This window comes from Mastacembelus armatus, chromosome 2 (genome assembly GCF_900324485.2).
Source record: "Mastacembelus armatus chromosome 2, fMasArm1.2, whole genome shotgun sequence".
Classification (NCBI taxonomy): Eukaryota; Metazoa; Chordata; class Actinopteri; order Synbranchiformes; family Mastacembelidae; genus Mastacembelus; species Mastacembelus armatus.
In genome coordinates this window covers 7,861,140-7,887,813 of record NC_046634.1, presented here as the reverse complement: position 1 = coordinate 7,887,813, position 26,674 = coordinate 7,861,140, and the positions used below count along the sequence as shown (strand labels likewise).

Genomic DNA, 26,674 nt, shown 5'->3' with positions numbered 1-26,674 from the left:
ATTCATGCTAGGGGTGGTCGGAGGAGTTCTAGCGACTGAGGAGTTGTGATTTCTCTTTACAGCTACATCAGAAACAAGAACACAAACAGTTTGAATAGTGTTCAAATTGACTGTCTTCTCCTCTGCTGGTTGCTGCTCTTACTTTTGCTCGACTGCTGAGGCAAATGTCCCCAGAAGCATGTTAACTGTACCATGTGCTTTTCAAACGGGTGATATCCTGTGGGTCTTTGGGCCTAAAAATACTTCAAAGAGGAGCTGAACAAGCGTTAAATAACAATGAGAACGTTTCTTTAGGTAATGAACATTATTTGAGGAGGACTTATCTTCATGCCTAAATATATGAGCTTGAGAATATGAGGAGTTGCTACTTATTACTGCTATTTTTTATTTAAAAATCTGAACCATTTACAATGTCATTCACTGATGATTTTTCATTTTATAATCCTGTTTGTTGTCTTATCTATCATCCAGCAGAAATAGGGAGATACACATTCATTAATATAGAACAAAGTAATAGGTGCAGTAGGGCTGAACTATGATTGATATTATTATTTCTTTTCTGAATAATAACTTTGTCTATAAAATATAAAAAATGACAACTATAATTTCACTGAGCTCATGTTGTGCTCTTTAAATGTTCTGATTTGTTGGACCAACAATGTATAATCCAATTCATAATGGCATTAAGTAGAAAATCCTCATATTTGAGAGGCAGGATAATTTAATATTTGGTCTTTTTGCTTAAAAATGATCAAAATGATGAATGGATTAACGTTGATGCAATAAAATACAGAATGCAACTTTCATTTCTGCCAGTCTGAACAGCTGGCAAGGTTTCCAATTTTCCAGGCTTCAGTTTCGTTAGGAAGAAAGCTCCAACGAGCAGATGGGGTGACATCCTTTTTCTGTTATTGTACTGTAGCTCACTATAGTTTGGGCTAAGCTGGTAAAGGTGATCTAAGTCTCCCTCAGTCTGTCTTTCTCCATAGTTATGGGCTAATCTCTCTTCCTGTGCTGCTCGGTCATGTCCCTCCTTCTCTCTCCCAGTTTCCCAGTGTGGCTCACTGCTGATGTCTGCTCTCCCTGCTCATATCAGGAGGAGCAATAACCCATGAAATGACTCTTCTTTTTTTCTCACTCTCCTCTGCTCCATCCCAGCGTCCTGTCTTCTCACTTTCCTCACACCACACCACTCCACGCTCCACTTAGTCCACGAACATCGCAAAAAAAAAAAAAAAAAAAAAAAAAAAAAAAGGTATGCCTGCAGAAATCCATGCAGAAGACAGTGACTGCTCCGATGCTGGGAAAAGCTTACATGGAGAATAGAAAAGGTATGAATGCACCTCAATTAAAAAGCGTGCATTTACATTTAATAAACAACAGAAACAAAAGCTGCTATAGAGGTTTTACTTCCTTCATAAGAGCCGTACTCTGCATGTGTGCATGTTATTGTGTGTAAGATCCTCCTGCCGGTGCCCTGCTCTCTGGAGAGCTGATCACTCCTTTTCCCAGGATGAGTAGACACTCCCAAGGCAAACACTCCAGATTTAATTATAAGTGCCAAAGAGGATTAGTCTGTGCCTTGTGTGTGTGTGTGTGTGTATATGTGTGTGCTGTTTTGAGAGTCAGGGAGACACAAAAGGGGGGGGGGGGCTGCAAAAAGTTATCCTTTCATTTTCTGCACTGAGCAATAAAACACATGCAGGCACAAACACACACACATAGTGGTCTCACCTGGTGTGTGTGAGGTACTGCTGCTCTATATCATCATATCGGTGCACAGGTCGAGATTCAGCTCCTCTGGGTGCCACCTGTCAGGAGATACAACACAAGTAATGTAAGTATTTAGACTAAAAAAGGGTTAAAGGCCAAGGTTCAGTCACTCACTAGTCCAAACACCCGTGAGCAAGGCACTGAATTCACACAGTACCTCCCTCACTAGAAGTCACTCAGGTGGAGATTTGATTAAAAAATATGTTGAACAAGCTGTTTACAGGTTTTAGGTCTGTAAAGCTGAGATTACATGTCTTCAGGCTATTTGTTTAAACACAGTATTATTTCATTCTCATGGAAATTTAACTCCGTGGACGTATGTAAAGTATTCAAAGCATGTGCATGCTTCTTGTGCAGGCCTTCAGTGGAAACATAAAACAAGAGAAGGACAAGTCATGGGATGGCCCACATGTTGTAACTTAAACACACCAACCACATGTAAGCACTGTGCCCCTCCGGTGAACGTGTGTACAGTTCATGCAAACACACCAGTCATATGAAAAAAATTACATATAGAGTAGGTTTTGGGCAGAGGGTGGTTCTGCCTGTCATCCACACACACCAGGAAGTCACTGATTAAAGCCTCGTCCATGCTCGAGCAGTTAAATCTGGAAATGCTGTTTACATATGAAAATGACTTTCATACACAACAGCATTTTATGTGAGGGAAGAAACATATTGAAGACATTTGCTTCCATACAGGACATGGGGGGGATCAATGAATTGCTCAATGAACATGAAAATGCTGTGAAGCATCTGCTATGATCTTTACGTTTCTGCTGCCTGTGTTTCAGAAGAGTTTCCGAAAACACACCTTTTTTTGTGTGTGATAAACAGTTTGAACAGAAAAAGATGTGTTTTCGTTAAGTTACGTAAGTGTGGACATGGTCTAAGTTTACAACAATAAAAAAGAGGTTTAAAAAAAAAAAAAACCCACCCCTGAAGGCAGAAGAGGAGGGAGGCAGCAGCAGACAGAGAGGACAGAACATACACTTTCAATTATCTGTAATCTGGGTTCAGGCTCTGAGTTTTCACTTACAAACACAGGCTGTTTACGCAATAGACATTTCATCAGTCAAACACACCATGAACCACTACAGTGCAACATCCACACACCATCACACTGGCCCAACATACTCCAGCAGCCATACGCACAACAGACGCACACACAGTGTTTAATAGCACAAACACACACGCCATAAACGGACTAAATGAATCCATGCAGGACCAGACTATTACTCTGTTTAGCATGTAGGTATGAGTTCAAACTCATTGTGTAAGTCAGTGCAGCCGGGTGCATTACCAGATATCATTAGCATGTAACGTAGGGAGCTCTAATGTCTCTGAATGGGAGCCAGGAAGTAAAAGCACATCAGAGCCACGGTTGGGGCCAGGCTCCTGCTCTATTCACTAATGTGGCTCTGTGCCTGTGTGCGTGTGTGTGTATATGCATATGTGTATTTTAATATTATGTTACTGAGGGAGGGCATGAGTGTCTTTGTGTGTGGGTTTAATATGATGACTTGAAGTGAATGCTCCATCTTTGGATGGCAGTGCGTGTGCGTTAGGTAGGGGGACATTATGCAAAGAGATGCATAATGTGAGGGCATTAGTCTCTGCAAGCAACTGGGACTCAGGTGGAAGATATTCTATGTGTATGTGTGTGTGTTGTACAAGGCATAATAGATCTTCTGAGTATGAAGTGGGGGAGAAAAAAAAAAAGAGAGACAGGAAGAGAATGATGAGGAGAGGAGGAAGTGTGTGTTTAGATAAAATGAGTAAAATTCTTTGTCCATTGATTGTATTAACATAATAGCCTACAGCTGGTCTTGATGATCCCTTTATTAACTCACACACATACGTTAAGGATGTCTGTCATATAAATGCTTTACAATCCCATTTCCCCAAATTAGACAGCCAGCCTTAGTGCCAGATTACTGCACACACACACGCACGCACACACGCACACACGCACACACACAAGTAAACAAAGACACATAAGTCTCAGTCTCACCATGGCAACTGGTAAAACAGCACTATGAAACTCATCCAGGTTGGAGTGAAAATACAGCAGCCAGACTTGTGAGGAGGAGGACTCATCTTCACAGCTCCAGAGGTGGAGAGTGATGACACACAATTTGCTATTCCTCACACGCCACACAAGTTCATGTCCTCATCATGAGCCTGGCGAGATCATATACAGGACTGTGTCTGTGTGGTTATCTGTGGAAAAGTTTGTGTCTTGTGCAGACAGAAACTCACAGAAAAAGCCAGAGACTCTCTCTCTGCCTCAGTAGCAGACCACAACACCTGCAAACACAAATTTACAGACTGTTTTAATACTTTCTTTAAGCAAATCAGCTTAAATCACAACAGTCTTTCCTAAAGTGTATAACTGTGTTGATTTAATGTGAGCGTCACAATTCAGCAGCTGACAAACACTGACAGAATGGTTGGCATGTGCGTGAGTGTAGATGAGAGAGTCATTTTTCCATTTTTCCAAATTAGAACGCGATGCCTTGACAGAGCCAGCTGATAAGCACTGGAACACATGCACACCAATCAACTCTAGCAGCACAGCTGTCGCATTCATCAGAAAGTATTGCCGGAGTGCAGGAAATGAATTTCTTGGAGCACTTTTGGCTTTGTGATGCTCATATATACAATAAGCCTCAAATGAGAGTCCAAGTGCTTTGACACAATGCCTGAGTAGTGCTTTCATCCTGTGACTGAGATGCTCAGATTCGCCTTTTCCAAACCGCTTTCCTCCACCATCTCTTTTCAACTGCGTAATTAGCCTGCAGCATTGCCATCTACTCCTCCTTGGAGTCATCCATCCTTCTCTTCCTCCTTCCATACATCTTGGATGCTAATTAAGCATGTGCCTCAGTGTGAAGCCTCTGCCTAGCACCCCATGCCCACCTCCTGTTGGCAAACTCCCCCACACGACCTGGCACAATGAGACGGAAATCTCCCCCAAAAATCTCTGTGATGAGATTCTGCTGATTCCCCCATGGAAGGAGAGGGAACGAAGGTGACGGGGTGGAGAGAACTGAGCTGGCACAGCAGGGAAAACTGACAGAGAAGCTGTTACAGATGTGTGTGTGTGTGTGTGTGTGTGTGTGTGTGTGTGTGTGTGTGTGTGTGTGTAGGTGGATGCAAAACAAACCATAGCAGCAACATGTGAGCCACACAGAGTCTAACTATCACTGCCATTAGTAGCTGACAGTTCATGAGTACGAACTTGAAATGCTGAAATACGGAGAAACCAGATCCATTTACAAAATAGAACATGCTGCAGAACACCTCCAGAGCTACTACAGCTCTGTTGGAAGCTTTTACCTTTTTGCAAGTTTGCTCAGAGAACTGAAGGGTACATTACTTATTTATTGACTGTGAGCTTTAGACTTTTCTTTTGGTATTTTGCTTTTGTTTCATAGTTGACAGTCTAGCAAGAATCAGGAAACGTGCATTTGTTAGGCAGCCACAGTCCAGTCCTTTCCTAAAGTTCCACGTCCCTAATGTTCTCCTGACATGGCTTGTTGGCACAGCTACCAACTAATAGCCAACTAAAACTGAAAAAGGTTGAAGCACCTCTCCCATACTAGTCAACGGTAACCGGGTGGCACACAACATTATGCTGTATTACGAGGCGTGCGTGTGTCTCAGACAGGAGGCTCACTTGCCCCACAGTGTACACTAAACACTCCCACACCTGGACCCAGCTCACACTGAGCTCGTTAGCAGCAGATGGTACACACACACATACATATACACACACACACACACACCCACCCTCACATACACAAGGACCAAAGGTTACACATACTCAGACTGGAATGCAGTCTGTTTTGGTAATAGGCCAATCTGCTGGTAATTGTCTTCATTGTTAGTGTTTGCTTAGGTCTCAACTCTTGACCTCAGATTGGCTTTTTACATTTACATACAGTTGGATTAGGACTTCGACTGAGACGTAGGTGTGTGTGTGTGTGTGTGTGTGTGTGTGTGTGTGTGTGTGTGACTTGTAACAAGTAGTAAAAGAGTGTTTATAGCTCTTTCTCTGCATTCAATAGAAAAGAGTTCATGATGCATCTGTTTACTTCATTCATTTTATCAGTCTGAATAAATCTGCTCAAAACATTTACAAGAACTCTAAATAAACTGAAAATGTTTACATGCATCAGAGCAAGCATGTATTCATAATGTTTCACACTCCCTGGGAAATATCCGTTTAAGGGGCTATTAGTCAGAAAGATGTTGTGACTGGCCAATTTATATCGCTCCTATAGATGATATAACACACTGAACTGATTGGTCTCTTTCTTTTGGCAACATTGACCTGCAACATGTGTTTTGATACCACCTGAATCTGTATTCAACATGCATCCTAAACCTGTTCCATGTGTGTCATAGCATGTGTCTGTGTGTGTGTGTGTGTGTGTGTGTGTGTGTGTGTGTGTGTGGCCATGGCAGTGGCCATGGGGTGTTTATTTACTGGAGCTGTGTCCCTGTTCCTCTCCAGCTCTGTGGGTTTGTTTGCCTCCCCACTGTTCACTGAAATAACATCCAAACACTCCTGTCAGGATGTGTGTGTGTGTACATGTGTGTGGCTCGCGTCATTCTTCCCTCTCCAGGTTATGATGTCCCAAAAGAAATGTCATAGGATGTGTGAGTAAGAGGGAAGCAGAGTGTATTTTTACCACGCTGTATTACCATCCTGAGAATAGCCTCCACACACACACGTGCTGCAAAAACAGCAAGATACCTTCCTACAGCTCCCCCTCCACTTTTGTCAAGTCATGTTTTTATCTTCTAAAATGGCATCATGTTGTCCCCTCCATCCTTTCACAGATTCGTGAACGTGGGGGTTGACACCACCGGCAGCGATGGAGCGTTTGAAGAGTGAATCCAGCTCTGTGTGACCTCCACTGGCCAGCTGCAAATGTCATAAGGTTGATCTGTTTGACCTTCTGTTTGAACTCATGCCAACCCCTCCTTAGAATGAGCCGCAGAGGTCAGGCCACTCAAACTTCATCTGTGGACTGAAGGAGTCTCAAGGTCTGTCTCCTTTTCTGGATTTGTTTTCCATATGGAAAAGTATAATGACTCCTTCACTGGCTGAAAGTCCTTATCTTGCAGAAAAGTTGATTTAGTCATCGCTTTATCAGTAAGAATGATGGGATGTGATGTCAAAATATCATTTTTTAGGGGAAAAGATGAATTACAATTTCCATTGCTGCTTCGAAGTGCAAGAAAAGTATAGCCACGTAACGGAAGGTAAAGCTAGTGTGCCCTTAAGAAAGGGAGACACACATACAACTGACCTCCCTTTATAACATCCAAACACACAGTGCAGACGTGCTTTGAAGCGAGAACGGGTGCAAGTGTGGAGAAGAATGCAACTTGCAGACACATCACACTCTGCAGTTTGCCCGTAGGCCAGAGACAAGCTGTGGGGATAAAGACAGACACCAAATAAGTCCCTGTACGCCTTTGTCTGTCCAGATGGGGAGGAGGCAGAGGAGGTAGGAAAAAAATTAAGCTCCTCACCAGTTTGCTGTGCAGCATTGGAATGAAGTGACTTAAAACAAAAGAGGAGAGAGGGAGAGTGTGTGTTGAGCATTGGGGATGAGCTGGAGAGACAAGGACAGAGGAGGAGTCCGTGGATGGAATCACTCATTGTGACTTTGCAAAGAGAAAAGAGATGAGGGTACTATACGCAAACGTGAGGACTCTTTATGGCAGCAGGTAGAAACATATTGTTGGAATGAGATGTTCACTCTTGTCTTTGTCTCCGGTGAGAGTGAGGAAGAGTTTAGCCTGTGCCTGTAGAGGAGGAGGCAGTGCTCCTGTGTGCCAATCAAACAATCAGACGGACAGCAGTGAACAGATGCCGTAAAACAAACTGTCTGTGGACAGTGTTTGAAAGCAGGAAATTATGTAGAAAAGATCTAAATGAATTAGTCTGTGGTAGTTTTGTCTCGGTGCTGGAAACAGTATCATCCTCCACTCCTGGGAAAGGAACCATTGATTGATAAATGCTATTCTGTAATGTTAAAGCTCAGAGCTGTGGTCAAGACCACTTAAGTCCAACTGTTGAGTCAACTATAGTATAACTTCAATCATTCTGTAGAATCAGATTTAGAAATGTGATACAGAATTTTACAACCTACTGTAAGCATGAATGCATCTTTCACAGGTTTGTGCATTAAAATACACTACGTGAATGTGAAACAGCTGCAAATGAGGGAGCAGGACTGAGCATGTGCTGTGAGTCTACAGTCAGTGTCCACATGAACACCTCAATACACCAAAATATGGTTAAAGCCACTATTTCTGCATTGGACCAGTCAAAGCCCCACATTGCTGCTTATGTTCAGTGTTACCAACATTAACTCTACCTAGTGTCCCCTGTGGGCCACCGTACTACTCCTTGTGATTTGCTTGGGACTATTTGCTCGGAGGCAATAAATTGTTTTAAATCCGCAAACAATAAATACACAAATCCGTTAAGATAATTTAATTTGTTTCAGCAGCAAATCTCTGTTTTCAGATTATTCATGAGGTATCACTTCCAAATAATATCTGGAACATTTAAATGTATTAGTGTGAGAAACATATTTGCATTGCAAAACACCATAATCTCACCTCCCCGGCAAATATCTTAACATCAAATGCAAGTCTGAATTTTGGACTAAATGGCTTATGAGGAAGAACAATCTTTGCAGCATGATTTTGTTTTATAATGATCACCCTAACCCCTACATTAACTGAGATTGGCCTCCTGTAAGCACTACCTCCTGCCTTAGTCCTCCTCTGTGATTTTCCTGTTCCAGCCTTTTTCGGTAGCTGGTCACAGTACAGTAGCTTGTTTAGGGTTATTCTGGGCTGTATGATCCAAACAGTAACGTGCGGTGGGGCCTGTGTAATTATCCGGGCTAGTATAGAGCTCTGCCTGGTCCACAGAGTCTGTGACCAACACGTAGCCTTTAATCAGCGCAGGCCTCGACTGCTGCACACGGCAGGTTAGTGTATGTAACAGAAAGTGCAGCATGTGTGCTTTACGCCTGAGTGATGAGCAGAGGTGATCTCAGAGGGGGGTTCAGGAGGAAACCTGGATAAGGAGACTGCACTTCTTGTAATTACTGAATTATAGGATTTTCCTCAAACGTGTGTGTGTGTGTGTGTGTGTGTGTGTGTGTGTGAGCTGCCAACATAGATTTGGCTGGAGTCTCCTACAGAGAAATGAACTCTGAAAACTGCTTCAGTTTGGCCAAAGCTGAGGTTTGCAGCTCTTTGATGGCGACTGTGTGTGTGTGTATGTGCGTGTGCGTGTGTATGTGTGTAAACGCTGCTTTTTTGTGGCTGATTGTGAATCATGTTTTTATGTTTGTGGTATGTTACCTCTTAAAAGTCTGTTATAAAATGTTTGTGAGTGGGTATTCATACATCTGCATGTTGGTTTGTGTGTAGGTTGTGTTCATGTTCACTTATACACTGTGTGTGTGTGTGTGTGTTTGTATGTGCACATTGAGTGAGTTCATGTGTATGTGTGTGCAAAGTGAAGACGGTTACGTTTCTAAACTTGTGAGCATGTTTGGGAAAAATAGCAAGCAGAACGTGATCCAAGTACTAGCAATGCAGCTTTTTCCATGGGGATTGTGTGTGTGTGTGTAAGACAGGACGAAAGTGAGATAGAGAGTGAGAGAGATATTGAATGCTAGTGTGTGCTTGCTAGCCAGTTATCTTTTTCTATTGCCTCATTAAAATGGTGCAGGTATAATGCTAAATCCTCTCACCCACACCCACAGCCACAGCCACACACACACACACACACACACACACAGGGCATATGCTAACCTGATTAACACTACCATTAGACTAACATTAGTGCAGCCTCCTTCAGAGAAACACCCCCAGACCAGCTGCTCTCTCTCTCTTTTACCTTCTTCCATATGTACCAACTCACATCTGAGCCTCCCATTCTCTTGCTCTCCAATTCATCTGCTTTATAAATCTCTGTCTTTAACAGTATATTTCAAAAAGTTTCTAGTTAGTTGGACAGCACCAGGATAGATGAGATAGAAGCAGAGAAATGATGCTCAAACTGAAACCTATTATGTATCACACAGGCCCTTGTTCTGTTCTCTCTCTGATATTTTTATTGCTAAGAGGATAAAATGTTTGAAAATTTCAGCTTAACCTCCAAGCCCTTGAGTGGGAGATATTTGACTGACATCTGATCCAGCAGGGAGGCAGAAACATAATATAGCAGTAACTATAGTTCACATGTGAATATCAGGCAGTAATTCGTTTCACTGTTAGACTGAAAAAAGCCACTTAGCACCTGAACCCACTGATCTGGACATCTGCAGATCTGTTTTTAGACAGAACTTCTTCAGCAGGGCCAGATGCAACAAAAACACATGTCCACGTTTATGGGGAAGAAAAGACATTAGCTTGAAAGCTAAGACGGGTGTTTACACACTTTGAGATGTGGTTTTGATCAGGCTGCTGTTTAGCTGTTGAGCCAAGCAAGAAAAACAACCTCAATCTCTTCCCTTTTGAATTCTGAGGAAAAAACATACATTCATTTCTGTTCAGCTTAATAGAGAATATCTGATCCTCTCTACTTTTAGCTAAAGATTTTAAGTCCTGCTTAAGGACGTGGATTCTTGCTTCTGTCTCTTAGTAAAACCACCTGTGCTACAATTTACCACCTGAATCACTTTTTCCTCTTCCTCCCCTGCTCCATTCCTTCAATCGTTTATGTCAATACCTCCATGTGTCTGTCAATTCCTCCATCCCATCTGTCTCCTCCTTGTGCCAATCCAGCTCCACCTGTTAGATGTGCTATTTCTCTTGCTTCCCATCCCCCCCCCCCAAAGCACCTCTTTAAGTCTTATTTGCTTCGACTCTGCTCAGGTGCTCTGTCATGTTCTTAGTTTCTCTCTCTTTTGTCCTCTGTTATAAACACACAAGTTGTCTCACAATCTCTGTTCTGTTCTCTTGACTTGCTGCCCTGCCACCACTTCTCTTCCCTGCTTCCCATTCCCCTTGTATTCCCCTTGTTTACCTGCTACATCACTGCTCTCTCCCATTCCTCTCCCTCGACCCCCTCTGGTTTTTATAATCAGCTTTCTGCTGGGCTACACCACTTTTGTGGCAGCTTCCCCAACAGCAGGTACACAGCAGGACCAGCCTGCCAGCACATCCATTACACCTGTGCTCGGTGTGAGTGTGTGTCTTTGGTGAGTAAGGCTGAATTGTGCGCAGGAGAAGGTGAGTGGTAACAGGAGGCATTTGTCAGGTGGAAGCAGTGATGGCCAGTCACTGGGGCACAGTGGGAGCCAACGAATCTCACCAGTAAACAACACTAAAACTAGCATCTAACCACAAAGGGCCACAGACACATTTTGAAGTGTGGTACTCTACACTTGGAAATCTGCTGTTGACAATAACAGTTTTTTTTTTTTCCAGAAGCAAGGTTTTATCTCAGAGCAAGTTCACAGATGAGTATGTGTGTATTCATTAGGACTGTGGGTGCAAAAACCATAGGGCCTTTGCCTGTGGGCATGAAGCACCCCGTGCAGATCACCAGCGCCTGCATGTGTGCGCGTCTGTGAGTGTGTCTAGGCCATCTATCACTGTGACAGGCTGGTGCGTGTTTACTTAATGATGTGGGGGTTTATTTATGAAGTGATGGTCGACGTGTGGGAGGGAGAAGAAAAAGTGAGAGAGGGAGAGAGATTGAGACAGCCTGAGGATGTGATATTAAAATATCATCAAGGTGATGGATGTCCACACACACAACATTAGAGGGAAGTACAAAAAACAGCTGTGCAACGGATGACAAGTCATATCTGGACTTGTGGGAGTGTCTCAGTGTGTGTTTTATAATGACTGAGTGTGTGGGATTCTGACTTCTGTGTTCATTAAGGTGTCACATGTGCTGCCAGTGTTGTTTACGATTCGCAGGGTAATGAGTTGAAGATAAGATATACAAGATTGTGTGTGTGTGTGTGTGTGTGTGTGCACGTGTTCCTCCTACACTGTATGTCTTTGTGAAACTGGGCAATCAAGACGCTGGCTTCACACACAGTGAACCATGTTAGGCATGGTCAGCTATAATGCACATACAGAAGATTTTGATTATAATAAACAGACATGCAATCAGGAGCAGAAGAAACAAACACACACTGTGCTAATCCTAAATATTCAGCTGCGTCAGTGAATCAGCTACTTGAAGGCCAATGACAACCACTAGGGGGCAAATAAGCCAACGGTGAATGGAAAAAATGAATATCCAAGTTTTTTAATTTTTTTAATTAACAAATTATTTTCCTTCAGGCTAAAAACAACATAAAACCACTTTCCAAAAACTGTCTGCACAATGGGAAATGTAGGATCCAGCGGTTATGTCACTTCCTGGTGTGTGGAAGGACAATCCTCAATCACTGAAAAATATTTTAGTAACTTACTGAGCTGCTGAGCAAAAAAAAACATTTCAACACCAGGCTCTAAATTACCAACAACATGGTGTCTCGTGTGAAAAGTTTTTCTTGGCACATCTCATAGAACAAAGTCCATCAAAAGAAACTGCTCATGTACTTTTGGGGCTTAATTGGCCATCAAGACGTACAGACAGCCTAACAGCCTGGCTTATAGAGAAAACAGACAGTGTGATTGCCATAATTACAAGTCTGACCTATCCACAGACAAGGAACATGTGGCAAGGGTCAAATTAGAGATGGGTAGACAGACAGAGACACGGGCAGAGAGGTCAGAGGAATGAAATGAGGAAGGGACATCAAGTCCTTTTCGAAGACCAGATGTAGCTGCACACACACACACACACACACACACACACACACACACACACACACACACACACACACACACACACACACACACACACACACACACACACAGAGACACACAGCTCCACCGCCAGATCATGCAGATAGACGACCACTGGAAGAATAAACAGAGACATGAATAGATATTGTAACCAAAGTCTTTTATTCTCCTCCTTTGTTTATGTCGGCTTAGGTTAGTGTGTTACCCAGCATCTTCCAGCTCAGAAGAGTAAATGGAGACACACACACTCACTTGTCCTCTCTTTCAAACACACATGAACCACTCAGAGATGGAGAATGGTGCTCCTGGCCCTGTGTGGAGAGCTTGCAAAACCTTTTTATCCATTCAAGGCTACAGAAATGTTTGAGCATAAAAGAGCAGCACAGCGAGGTGGTGGGGGAGGCTGCAGCTAAAAGGCTGATCACACCGAAAGCCGAAAGCAGCAAGAGAAGGCTGCGCTCAAGTGGCCTCATTTATGCTCCACTCGGAGACAGAAACAGGTAAATGCTGGAGTAATGGAGTAATGTCCTGCGCCTAAAGGGGAACCATCAAAATAAACACAACAGCCTTCAATTATGTCTTATTTTACTCTTGTACGGATGTGGACAGGAGCATACTCCTCTTCTATCCAATAATAAGCTGGAGTAAATATTTAAATTAGCTTCAAATTAAAGTTTTGTTTTTTGGATAAACTATTCTCTTATTCACCTTAAAAGTAAAGTGATGGTTATTTAGACTGGAGATTTCCCATCCACAGTGCTAAAAGCCCAGAGAGTGTATGGGAACTAACAAACGTGTGCTGCTGTGTGTTTCAGTCCATTTCATCTGACAACAGGGAATATTCTGGGTAACGCACAAACCTCAGCTGCTGTAAACAAAAAAAGAGGATAAAAGCTCAGACTATGGTCAGAAAATGTATTTATGTCTGCTGCATCTTTTGGCAGTCATCTCTCTACAGGGTGTGTGTGTGTGTGTGTGTGGTTGCAAAAGCATGAGAGCAGTGTCACTTTGGCCCTTTGTCCAAATCAACCCAAAGTGTATTAAGCCTCTGTAGGAAGCAGAGCTAGAAGCAATCAAAACTGGAGTGCATCCCTGACAAAGATCATGTTTAGAGCATATTTCTGTTCTCACTTGTTTCACTTACACTATTATTTCCCAGTCATTTGTCAGCCTCATGTTGTTTCAACACAACATTTCATTAGCATCTTTTTTCTATCCAGCACAACCTCCCGGATGTGTTACTGCTTTAGTGTTTCTATTCTCACTATGAGTGTGTGTGAGTGTGTGTGCGTGTGTGTGTGTGAGTGTGTGTGAGTGTGAGTGTGTGCGCGTGGCGTTTCATTATCGGGCTCCTTGGGGTAGGAACCCATTGCTGGTTTTTACCATGGACAGCAGTGTCGTTTTTCAGAACAGAGGTTGTGCTTCACACTTGCTGCACTTTAATTGTATCAGGGTCTCGGTACTGACTGAGCCAAACCGAACCGAGGCAGAAACAAATCTACTCTGAGATGAGAAGTGTGTGATGCAGCCCCTTTGGGCCTCAAAGAAAGAAACCGTGTTGAATGTCTGCATAATGAAAACTGTTTCACTGGGCGTCATTGCACAACAAACAGAGGCTATGATAAGTGAGGAAGCGAGTGCAGCAGGAGGCAGGTTGTGTCAGTGATGCTATCAGGTAATCCATCCAATATTTCCCAGATGCTTCTGCTCTTCTCTTTGCTCAGTTGTGTCATTTAATGAAGAATAAATCTGGCTCTGAGGAAATGGCTTTGCAAATCTCTGCGGCCAGATTGAACGATTCAGACTTGGATCAAAGTATGATTTTCTGCATCCTTGGGCATGCTATCGAGAAAAAAAACATTTTAAAATGGCTGATAAATGGCTATTGATTTCCATGGCAAGTATGCTCAGATTGGGAGGGTACGGAGGTAAATGAAATGATTCCGCAGCCTGGATCAATACAGGTTCAGGGACATTTAGCAGCGCAGCGTGGATGGGAGAAGAAACTAGAGTGAGAGATTTTAGACCATTGCTGCAGAGGGAGAAACAGAGCAGCGTGATGCAGAGGTGGACAACTCTATCAGGGAGGAAAAGAAAATGGAAAGCAACAGGATAAGAGAGGAAGAAAGAGAGAAGGTTGAGGTACAGAGATAAAAGAGAGGGTGGATGGAAATGTCACCAGTCTAATAGATCTCTCCATAAACTAAATGAGGAGGAGAGCTGGCGGCGCCTCGGTGGCACACAGTGTCTCAAAATGTTAACAAGGGAGCTGAAAATAGCCTGAGAAAGGCACAGGGGAAAACAGGCTGGGCTCAGAGGAACACTTGAGTGCTCTGGAGACAAGTACACATACACCCTTTATTTACATTTTAAACTAGTGCCCAGTATGCGTCCATGTCCTGCTGCAGAACATGTCATTTAAAAGCTTTTTATGGATGTCCAGCAAAAGAAACAAAAAAGGCCTCTCTGAAAGTCCAGATACCAGACACTGACTGTCATTTCTGAGCCACACTGCCACAGTCACGCACACTCACCCGGTTTGGGTCGTTCTCCAGGACTCGGCGGCGTGCAGCGTCTAGCTCCTCGTAGACTGGAGCAGCTCGGGCCTGCAGGTACTCCCTACGTAAGTCCTGGAGGCGCTGATCACTGCAGGAGGGGAGAAAGAATGGGTACAAGCAAACAATTAGACTGACAAGGATTAATTCTATGGCTTTAATGTTATATTATTTCTAAAATGAATTCCATTATACAAAGATGTTTTTGTGCATTTTAAGGGATATATTTCGTGTCAAGTTGGGAACTTTTCTTTTTAATCTCCCTGTATTTTTCTCAGTGACAACCTGACAGCACAGGAAGACTGACAAGCAACAGACAATATCCACAAAGTACTGCCTCTGAGAAGACATCAGTGCCTGAACTGAACTTTCTACAGCTGACAGGGAACAAAAAAAAGGTACAGAAATGGTATAGGAACATTTGATGGATGTATGTTTTCACTTGAAGTAATGCAGAGCAATGGCAGACAGACTGACAAGCTGATGCTCAGATGAGCCTGCTGAACCTGACCTCTGCAGAGTGAGCACAAGGTGAAAACAAAAGATAGTGAAGAACTAAAAATCAGGACAGAATAAGAACAAAACTTAAAGAGAAACATCATCATGCTCACTGGAACTTAATGCTTGATAACAGAGTACGCACCTGGACATGCTTAAACAAGGGTATGGATACACAAACACACACACACACAAGGGTAAGGACAATCTGTCAGAATGTGCTACCACACTGCGACACCATGCTGTTGTTTATCTGGGTGTTCACACAGGAAACAGGGATCTAATATTGACACTGATATGCTGTTCGTTTGCTATTTCATCCTTAGGAGATACATGCTGCATAAAAATATTCAAACACAGAAAAACCAAACGTTCCACCCTTCCTCTGCATCTGGAAAACTCAAACACCCTTAACAACTGCACACAAGGAAGGTCTTTGTCTGATACACAAACACCAACACAGCCATTATCAGATGGGCACTGTGCCTTCCATTCTAATGGGCTGACCTCCAGGCAGATATTGACCAAAACGGAGTGAAGGAGAGAGCGAGCAGATAGAGAGGTTCATTAGTGCAGTACATAGCTTACATGTTTAAGTCTCTCTTGTGACCCTGCCTTTAATTAGAAAATCTGCCTGAGTGTGTGTGTGTGTGTGTGCGTGTGTGTGTGTGTGTGTGTGTGTGTAACGACAACCTCAGGAATGTATAAAAATATGCATACAGTTAATTCTTGCAATTTGGTATGTGGGGCACAGTGTGGCAGTGTGTTTGTGCCTGTGTGTATATATATATATATATATCCTGATTTCATGCAGCACACCTTCTACTCGACTCAGTGGCTGAGTCATACACACTTCTGTGCCAGTATATTGATATGCAAAGTGTTGCTATCATTGCACACAAACGTGTGTGTGGACCCCTCGTTGCACAGTCCCTGTCGATGCTCAGGGCACAACACTCAATCCTGACTTGCAGCTTTAAGGAAAAAGAAAAAAAAACTTTCAAAAAGTTTCTGTACTGCCATGAAATGCCAGAACAAACGCTTCTGTTTCCAAAGATGGATATCTGAGGCAGTATTAGCCTGCTACTGTGCTAATTGTTGCTTCTTGAGATTGGTTTAATAGCTGGTTCGAACACACAACTAATCAATACTAATCTCTGCTTCCCCCCAAGAGCTGCGTCCTGTACACAACCTCACTGTTATATTCACACTTAATCTCCTGTATTATTTATTTATTCACTTGCTTTTTATTACTCTTACTTACCCTCTGCCGCCCACTAGCACCTCTCACACACAAACAAACAGTCAGACCCTCAGAGAATGGACGCACATGGCACAAGTTGAGGATTTTTTTTTCATGCCACCCCTCTTTCACTGAGCCCATTAGCCAATCCCTGGGCCCGTAATTAGGGCTGCCATTTTGATTGAGCGTGCGTGTCGCTCTCCAAATGAAACAACACTGTAATTATCTCATTATGCCATGGCCTCCATCACTGACAACGCCAAATATTATCATATTAATGGCTGAAGACAGAGGCTGATTCTGGATAAAACACTGGGGGGGGTGGGATGGAGGTTTGTTGAGTAGCAGTTTGATGGTTTGACAATTCAGCAGGCTGCTTTTCAAAGAGTGACAGAGGAGGGAGGGAGGGAGCGAGTGTGTGTCTGTATAAGCATACACATTAGTCCTGTCCTATATCCAGAACATACTGTATGTGGGTGTGGGTGAGTGTGTGTGACAGGTAGCTTTCTGTGTTGTCATCACCAGCCAATAACTGCTGTCTGTCTGTCTGTCTGTCTGTCTGTCTGTCTGCAGGCCTGTTGCATAAACACGACAAAACTTTGATCTTGTTCTTGTCATAGTCTTGATCAACAGAGAAATATCACCATTTTAGGTGCCTCATTTTCATCTTTCCCATCAAACAAAAGAGTTTAGAGAAATGGTTCCCAGAATGCAGCTGGGTACCAGGCCACAAAGTAATGATTCAATTCTTCAAAAAGCTGGATAATAATTATTTCACATTACATTCTATCCTAGGACGCCTCAAATATGGAGAATTTTGTCACTGCAATTTCATCTTTCCTACCACAACCTGCAGCAATCATTTAGTGACATTTTGCAAAGGTTTATTTGTTTTGTGAGAACCAAAACCTCTATGATCTGTGAACAGGGATGTGAACATATTATCTTCTAGTGTGGGAAGAATGATGGTGCGTGCTCCAATCTCAGAAATGACGTTGGTAAGTTCAGTGGAAGCCAGAGAAACACTGGCCAAAAATAAGACTCAGGTTGGAATAAATCACAATTAACCTTTAAGTTAGATGGTGTAGACAACCAGTGGCCTGGATTTTTCTTTTTCTTTAAACAAATGTTTCCATATGTGATGTACAGAGCTCCTGTGAGTTCATAAGGCCATCAACCTGACATGCAGACTAAAACTAATCAATAAGTCAATAAAGGATTATTTTGCTATTTTAGCTCAACCACTGAAATAGACACCACTTAAGTCTAACATAATTCTCCTTCAAGTATTACATTTCATCAATATTTCAGAGTATCTGACTACGCAGGTTGATCTGGCTTCACTTTAATAGAAGGAAAAGTGAAGGAGGAAGGAGAGTGAGGAAATGAAAGATGCATAAAAAGACAGAATGAGAGCAAACAGCAACATAAAGACAGACATGGAAACTGGGAAAATTGTGAAAGGAAAGAGCAGGGGAACCGGAGTGAGAACAAAACTGTCTGTCATATGAAAGAGAATGAAGGATATAAGAGAACAGTGACTATCCTGTGGCGTTAGCCAGTGAGAGGGCAGACTAATTAGGAAGTGTGTGCTGCTGCCGGCTGGAGTAGGGACTCCTTCTTGCTGTGGCCAGCGGATTTAAACAACACACTGGGAAGAAAATGACTCAGGCAGGCAGGTTTTTTTGTGTCTGCATGCTGGAGGTATGCACACAACAAAGTACATTTCTGATGTTTGCTTTTCTGGTGTAATACTGAGAACAGACTCAGTTGAAGGCCACAGTGGAATCAACAAGGAAAGCAAAGAGGGTTTTGCCTTTGGCTCCAAAAACATTATAAAAAAATATTTAATACTCTGAACTGCAGTTGAATATTACATAAATGATAGTGCTGTGATAGTTTCACAGGGTAATTCAGTGCAATGAGTGGTCAAAAACAATTAAGCAGAGATAAAAGCCGAACTTTTAGCCTGAAAACACTGGATCCTACACTTCCCATAATGCATCTCCACAGCACAGTTGCCACACCTTTCAAATTAAAAAACAACATTCTTAGCCTGTGCTGTTTTCGGTGCGATTAGGGATCTTGACATAGCTCAGTGCGGTGGTTCCCAACCTGGGGGTCATGGACCATCAAGGAGTCAGAAAATACATGTAAGGGGTTTCAAAATGATTGATGGAGGGAAAACGAAAAACACCCTCTGTCTTTTTATTGTTTCTAAAAAGAAAAATTATTTACAGCCACTTCAGTTTGTCACATATTAATTACAAAGACTCTTTGGTTAAACTAATCTGAACTCAGACACTGCTAATATTTTAAAATGGTGAGAGAAAATTGCTGGAAACCACTTCCTCACTGGACATTGTGAACCCCAGTATCTAATTCAGCAGACACATTACTCAACCTGTATCTTTTTCTGCTCTTAGACAAGGAGTGAACAGCCAGAAAAATTAAGCTGGATTAACTCACAATCTAATACTGGCATCCAATAAGAGCCAGTTTCCTCTGTGCAACTGACCATGAACAAAAGAAAAGCTGGAAGCTGCTTGAATGCAAAGAGGAAACGTTTAATTGCTGAGATAGAACAGCAACAAAAGATAACAACATTTTACAGGCACAGAAAACAAAAATGTCCAAATATAGTCTCCACTAATGAAATGTTGTTTTCAAGGAAACAACATATTCTTTCTTTTTGAGCCTTTTGCCTGAAAAACTAAATCCATGATCGAAAACAAGTAGACCTGCACTGATGGGAAGTCTCCTTGTATAATGTCTGATTGGCACTTAGCTCAGGTTACTGTTTTAGGGGGATGAGCCTGTGTCTTCAGTGTTGCACCAAAATGGAGGGGAGAAAGACCATTCAGGACTTGTAAATGGACCCAGCAATTCTACACCCAAAAGACCTTGTAGTTTCATTCTACTATATTGCAAGAATTAGTCAAGCCTGACTGTGGTGATCTGAGAATGGGACTTGGTCACAGTGGTGGGTAAACTCAGTGGCATGTACTCCTGGTGCAGTATGTACACTGCTGTGTCATTTACTTGTCTAAGTTTACAAGCTCACCTTCATCTTTCCTCCTTTTCTTAGCACAATGGTGCATTTTACAACACACCTCTCAGGAGTCTTTACATCTTTCTCTCTTTTTCTCACTCCTCTTTCATCTCATCTCTCTCTTTCATGCTCCAGCTCCAAAGAGTGCCTTCTGGCTAATAAAATTTGACAAGCATAGCTAACCTTTTTTCTCCACAGGTCAGCCTCTAGCATAGCTCTAATCAAATGTGACGCCCATCACGGCACACACCTGCCATTGAAAGACTAATGAAAATGTCCAACAGTAAATTAGGGAGACAGCACTGAGTCCACTGTTGAGGACCTCGACAGAAAGGGGAGGGGGGGAGTGAGGCATGTGGGTGGTGGGGGGTGCACAATCGTGTCTCAGTTGGTAAAACTATGCAAAGATGCAGAATGTGCATGGACACAGTGACTTAAACATGGATAAAGATAAATTAGCATTAAGGATTTCACAAGCACACAGCATCTCCCACATGTATACTGTAATGAGCACATTTCCTCCTCAGCATTATTAAAACAGTGCAAAGTAAAAGATGAAAGAAACAGATATCTCGTTCCCTTGGAAACAATAAAAATCATGCATGATGCAGCTATAAAGGACTACTTTATGGCAACATATGGTGCTCTGAAATTGGAGAAGTGAAACGTAGGCTTATTTGCACTTCAATTAATAGTTAGACACAAAGTCTCAAACACACAGTACATACACTTATGATTTTTGTGCAGTGCTATAAAACTCACTGGACCACACACAGCACTGTTGCTAGGTTACATGGGGCTTCCTCACGGAGATATTATGTGTGTGTCTGTTTCTGACCATGCTGTGTGTCAGTGTGTGTCAGTGTGTGTCTGTGTGTGATCTGAAGGCATGTGGGTTTTAACAGGTGTCTTGATTACATGCGAGTGTGGATGTGTGATGTGAATGTGTGTAACACCTGAGGTCATGCAACACAAACTGCGTGGAAACAGTTTGAATCTCAGAAATCAATTTGTTAAAAAAAAATGATATAATAAGATCCAAGTGAAACAATAAAGTACTTTCTTTTTGGTCTACAGCTAGCATACTGTATGGCCCCCATACACACCCACAGCTAACAAGCCAAAGAAGGCCCCTCATCCATCATGCTAATGCTAAAGATGAGCTAGCATACACTGTGAGGAAACAGGGGAAGGGGAATGGACAAGTGACACAGTGGAAAGAAAACGGAGACAGAGAAAGGGAGGAGAGAGAGAAAACAGGCTGGTAATGAAGTACCCACCACTAGTGGATGAGAGCTAAAGTGGTCTAACAGATCTGTCAGCCTGCTAGACTGTGGCTAATTATCCCTCCTCCTCTTTTGTCTGCATCCTCTCTTCTGTCACATCTTCTCTCTTGGATTTACAGTGCCTACCGAACCTTTTCTCTCTCTCCATTTGGCTCTGTCTGTCTTGCCTCTTTCTCTACACTCTTTTCTTGCTTTCTTGTTTCTCCCTCTCCCTCCGTCTGTCACTTCTTTCCATTCCCATCTGTCTCCTTTCCATGTCCAACCTCTCTCTCTCTGCATCCACTCTTTTTCTGGATGAGATTGGGTGTCTGGGGCTTAGTTTTTGATTTGCAAGTCAATAGTGATTTCTGTCAGAAAGTTTAAGTTGAGGGAAGTTTTAATGTGGCCTGTATTATTTCTTATGGGAAATGATAAATTTGCATTAGAATCCTTTCTAGATCTCCCACCTTTTTTCTCTCACATACAAAAGTGGCAGCAAGTTAAACTCTAAGTATCAAATAAACTGTACTGTGGTAAGAAAAAGTATTTACCTAGTTATGAGCATTTTTAATAAAACGGGCTCTGATCTTCACTAAAATCAAAACTCCAGTCAAACACAAAGTGTCTAAGGCAAAAACAAAGTACACGTCACAGTCCAAGACTTTTTAACTCAGCTGTGTATGTATTATTAATGTACAGTATATACTAATCATCATACTGCATCCATGAACACTGCAACACATTTTGGTGCCAACAGACAAGCAGATAACTGGTGGCTTGGCTTCAACATCTAATTGAAGAGAGGGTTGAGTGGAGGCGATCACCTTAGACATATGTAGACAAACCCACATGTAATGTAAATATTACAGAAAAATATAAATGATTCTAAATATTTACAGAGGTCAAACATTATTGCAAGTATAACAGAAGAGTAAGATAAATTTTGCATGCTGTTACTGTGTCTGTACGTGCATAAGTGAGGGTGTTACTACACTGTATGCATCCAATCATGTTTTATGCATTTTCTGGCTTGGATACGTGACAACACTTTCTCACTGCTAATCTGTGACCTTGTGTGCACACACCCACACACAAGTTTGCGTCCACACAAAAGTTCAGAAACAAATGCAGCACAAAGTTAAAAGTAAATATAAAAACTAATCATGATTTAATAATCATTTCCCCAAGTTCCCCCCTCCCCTCTCTCACCTGTCTGCTTGTGCCTGGCTCTGCATTGAAGGTGGTGGCCTGGACTTGTTGACCTTGGCATAGAGACCATCTAGCTCCTCGGGTGACAACTGTGAAGGGTTAGGTCCAGCTGGTGCTGCTGGGGAGGGAGTGCGACTGATGAACGACCGGGGTGAAGGTGGCTGGCGGTAGTTGGTGATGCGGGCATAGTTGGAATCACTGTCGTCGTCCTCCATGTCCGGGGGGAACGCTGAGTCAGGGGTGACATGGCTCAAGGGGATCTCACCATAACGTGGATTGTAGCTGTTGGCCAGGAGGGAAAAAACAGTTAGACCTGAAGATCATGCAAAAACAATCTATTCCTTCAATCTTGAACCTATGAGCTCTGGAGGATCAGGTGGATACATGTTGCTGGGTCAGGATGGTTGTGAGTCTGTCAGGTAAGGTGCCAATCACAACACTTTAACACACTGACAAATGTTTCTCTATGACTATGTGAACTTTCTAACTCTCTTATTGCTTTTCTGGCTTTGTAAACCTCTCTCTTCTGACACTTTAAACCATGAAAAACCAACACAAACACATACTCCTCTGAGGCGTGATTCATACCCGTCTCTGTTGTCAGGCAGCCTGTCCAGCTCCTCTTCACTCAGGGCCTCCAATTTGTTCTTGGATGCTTTTGCTGCATCTTTGCTCTTGTCCTCTTTCTTCTTACCAAACCTAGAAAGCAAAAGACGAAACACAAATACAAGAGGTAGAAATTGAAATGACCTGAATGATTCTGTGATAAGGGATTCTCTGTCTCTGTGTGAGCTTAACCCTGCAACAGCCTGCTCATCTAAATGAAGCTGCCAAATGTCCTTTTACTTTCAAGGCAAGGTACGTGCAGGATTCTTTTATGATGAAATAATAAACTTCACTTAGGCAACAGAGTTTGTGCGAGTTGATGAATTTGGCTACACACACACACACACACACACACACACACACACACACACACCCGCATCTTGCTTCCCAAATGTTGACACACACACACACGTGCACTCGCCCACTGCTAAACAAACTCATTCTTACTGCTGTGGGTTCATTAGTGGCTGTGCCTGGGAAAAGACTGCTTAATGATAGATGTGGATATAATGTCACAGCAGGCACTGACAATCCTCTGTGGGAGGGTGTGCAGATATGAAAAAGTGGTACAGTTGTCAGCAGCATATGGAGCTTGAATATTTTAACATTCTGTCCAATAAAATAGCTGTTACACCACAATGTGTTATGCTTTTCTTATCAACTTTGCCTTTACAACCATCATAATCATTATGATTCGGAAATGCAGAAAATTCCCATTTTACAGAAAAAAATTTCACTGCTGTTCAAGTCCTAATGAAGCACTGCTTCACACTTTCAAGAAATTAACAAAGACCTTTTCTCTAAATATTTTATTATGTTCTATCTCTTCTACACATCTTCTTTCTCTCTATGCCCACCTCTCTCCTCTCATCTCCTCGCCTGTGTCTCTCTCACCTCCTCTGTCTTAAACGCCAACCTACTCCTTTCTTCCTCTCGCCCTCTCTGTTCCTCCGAGCTCCTGCTGAGCCAATCTAATGTCTGTGTTTATCTCATTAACAGCAAGCCTCTTCTCATTACTGCTACAGGCAGATACGTGGCCTGAATGGTAACCTGCTGCCCTGGCCAAGAGCAGCACGCGGCATCAGAGCTGAAGTCAAACCTGGACAGGGATGCCACGTTGACCTGGCACCATCCAGCAAACCAATTACTGTTGTTTTTTGGCTAATCTGCTCACTTCACTTATACCTGTGTGGGTTATTGTTTCCAACAGCCAGGCAGATATTCACACTGCTTATGTTGTTCTGTGAAGAATGCCCTGTGGGGTAAATAACTACATAATGTTCTTTTGCTACAGTTCACTATCAATCTATATCTATGTGTCCTAGACGTAGGAGCGTCTGTGACCCATAGCTTATATTTTACACAGAACACACACACAATTTACATAAAAGTTCTACAAATGTACGGTCCCCCTCACACTTTAGACCAAATCATGTAATGTCATGTAAGGCTCATCAACACAGACACATACTGTTTCCACCACCACACAGTAGTTGTGTTAGGGCATGGTTGGGTACATCCCAACTCTGCAGGTTAGGTGATGTCAATTAATGTGTATCGGATGAATCAAAGCTCAGTGGAGCTGCCAGTATGCATTGCATTCATCGTATAACTCTCAGCAAAGCATAGCAGAGGTCTAATCAGCTGAAATAACTCCTGCAGCAGGTGCAGGCATTTAATAAGGGTGGTATGCCCAACACCTCAATATGGCAAAACTGCATCACTGACTCTAACACCAGTAATTTAAAGAGGAACGTCAGGGAATTAGTACTGCTCTTTATTAAAGTTGGAGGACTTAACTGAACGTCTTACTAACAGAATTTTCAGTCCTTAGTATAGGCTATGTCAAGTTCCAAAAACACTGGATCCTGCTCTCCGCAGCATTCAACCCCCCTTTATACCAGAGAACACATTATACAAGTGTTTTGACAGGCTTAGGAGCACGACCCATGACTGTTGAGCTGATCTTCATGTGTAAAATTGGTAAAATTGCCTCTTAGAGCACAACTGACATCCAGGACAGCCCTGAGTTTGAGGTCATTTTAGAAAGTTTAAATCCGTCATGTGCAACATCCTTATTTTATTTTTAATTTTCCTTAGGGTGGCATCACTGGTGCTAACTTCTTCTTGCTGTGATGTTTTTCCACCTCACCTCCTAAACATCACTTGTCACAGAAAACGTGTGGGCGCTGCCACAGCACCTTTTTGTATGCTGATTTTTTTTACCTTGGAACTATTTTGGTTTTCTAAGCACTCACAGATTATGGCAGAGCCTAAAGCAGACTACCAATTACCACAGTGATAACTAAATAGAATTCAGCATCGATGGAATATCAGCACTGTTCATCTTAGTATGCATCAAGAAACGTGTGTAAATGTAATTCTATTACACATAAATATACGATTATCCAAAATCACACACACACACACACACACACACACAAAATCAATATTCCAAAGGGGCAGAGGTCCACAGATGGACTCATCATTATATCTGCATTAATTAGGAATTATTGTATTGTGTGAGAAAAGATGGAAAGAAAAAAATAGTGTTTTGTGTGTGTGTGTGTGTGTGTGTTGGGGTAGGCATAATGGGCGTGGGACTCCCAATTAGAGATATGTACCTGCCATGAGGGAGGTGATTATCCCCCACTCCCCTATTATTTTGTACCTTCTTCATCACCACTGTTTGTTAAAGGTGTCTCACTGCTTTTCTTTTCTCTCTCTCCATCTGTTTCGTTTATTACTTGCTCTTTGTTTCATTTATTAATCCTGTCCCTTCTTTGGACAGTTTCTGCTCCGTCACTCTTTCAGGATTTTGACAGTTAATTTCCTGTTGAGTGCCAGACTGCTGCTGGAAAAAAATAAATGACAGAACTATTCTGTACACACAATGACACATCTGCAAAAACAACCATATCAACACAAGCAACTTAGACACACACACCCAGCACTCTAGAAACCAATAGACTGCTCCAGACACAGGTAAGCAGCCACATACACACAAAACCAGACAGCAATATACATCAAGAGAGGCAACACACACTCTGTAACTCTGTAGGGAACTGCAAACAGTCTCATGGAATAGGACATCTCATTAACTTAGCATTATCTACCTACACAACCACTCCATCAAACTCTCATTAAGGGAAAGTAGGGGGCCTGGGTGAGTCAGGCTGTTCTGGTGTCCCATTTAATACACTCCCCACTGTCACAGTAGCTACTGGGAACCATTATTAAGTGCGCCGCTGTCATCATTAGCCCATCGCCCCTGACGTTGCCTGAATCACCTTGACGGGCCTGGGATCCTGAGAGGCAACGACACTGGACTGCTCACGTTGCATAACAGTCTGAGAACGAGTTCCTTCTACCTTATTTGTCACTCTGTGAAAAACATATCAGCAATATTGTACATTAAAAAGCAGGTTATCATCCACGAATAAAATATTTGTACTGTTTTGTCACCTTCCTTTTTCTAAGAAAACTGCTTAGGAAGAATTTTGCTCAGTGCTTCTTGAATAGCCAGTGGCCTATCATTTTCTGCTGCTTCATTTTGTGGAAAAACCAAGGCATCATGGATGATAACTACCACACTTAAAAAAAAAAAAAAAAA

At 42.5% G+C, this 26,674-nt stretch overlaps 1 protein-coding gene across 3 annotated transcripts in view; it reads right to left on the bottom strand.

Moving 5' to 3' along the window:
* pard3ba (par-3 family cell polarity regulator beta a) overlaps positions 1 to 26,674 on the bottom strand; it is a 121,049-nt gene that overhangs the window by 9,732 nt on the left and 84,643 nt on the right. For all 3 annotated transcript variants that reach the window (XM_026301868.1, XM_026301870.1, XM_026301869.1), the window contains 4 exons: positions 23,044 to 23,154; positions 22,456 to 22,737; positions 15,168 to 15,279; positions 1,735 to 1,811 (listed from right to left, as the gene is read on the bottom strand). In XM_026301868.1, the coding sequence (XP_026157653.1) occupies positions 1,735 to 1,811; positions 15,168 to 15,279; positions 22,456 to 22,737; positions 23,044 to 23,154 (582 nt within the window). The remainder of the gene's footprint in view (positions 1 to 1,734; positions 1,812 to 15,167; positions 15,280 to 22,455; positions 22,738 to 23,043; positions 23,155 to 26,674) is intronic.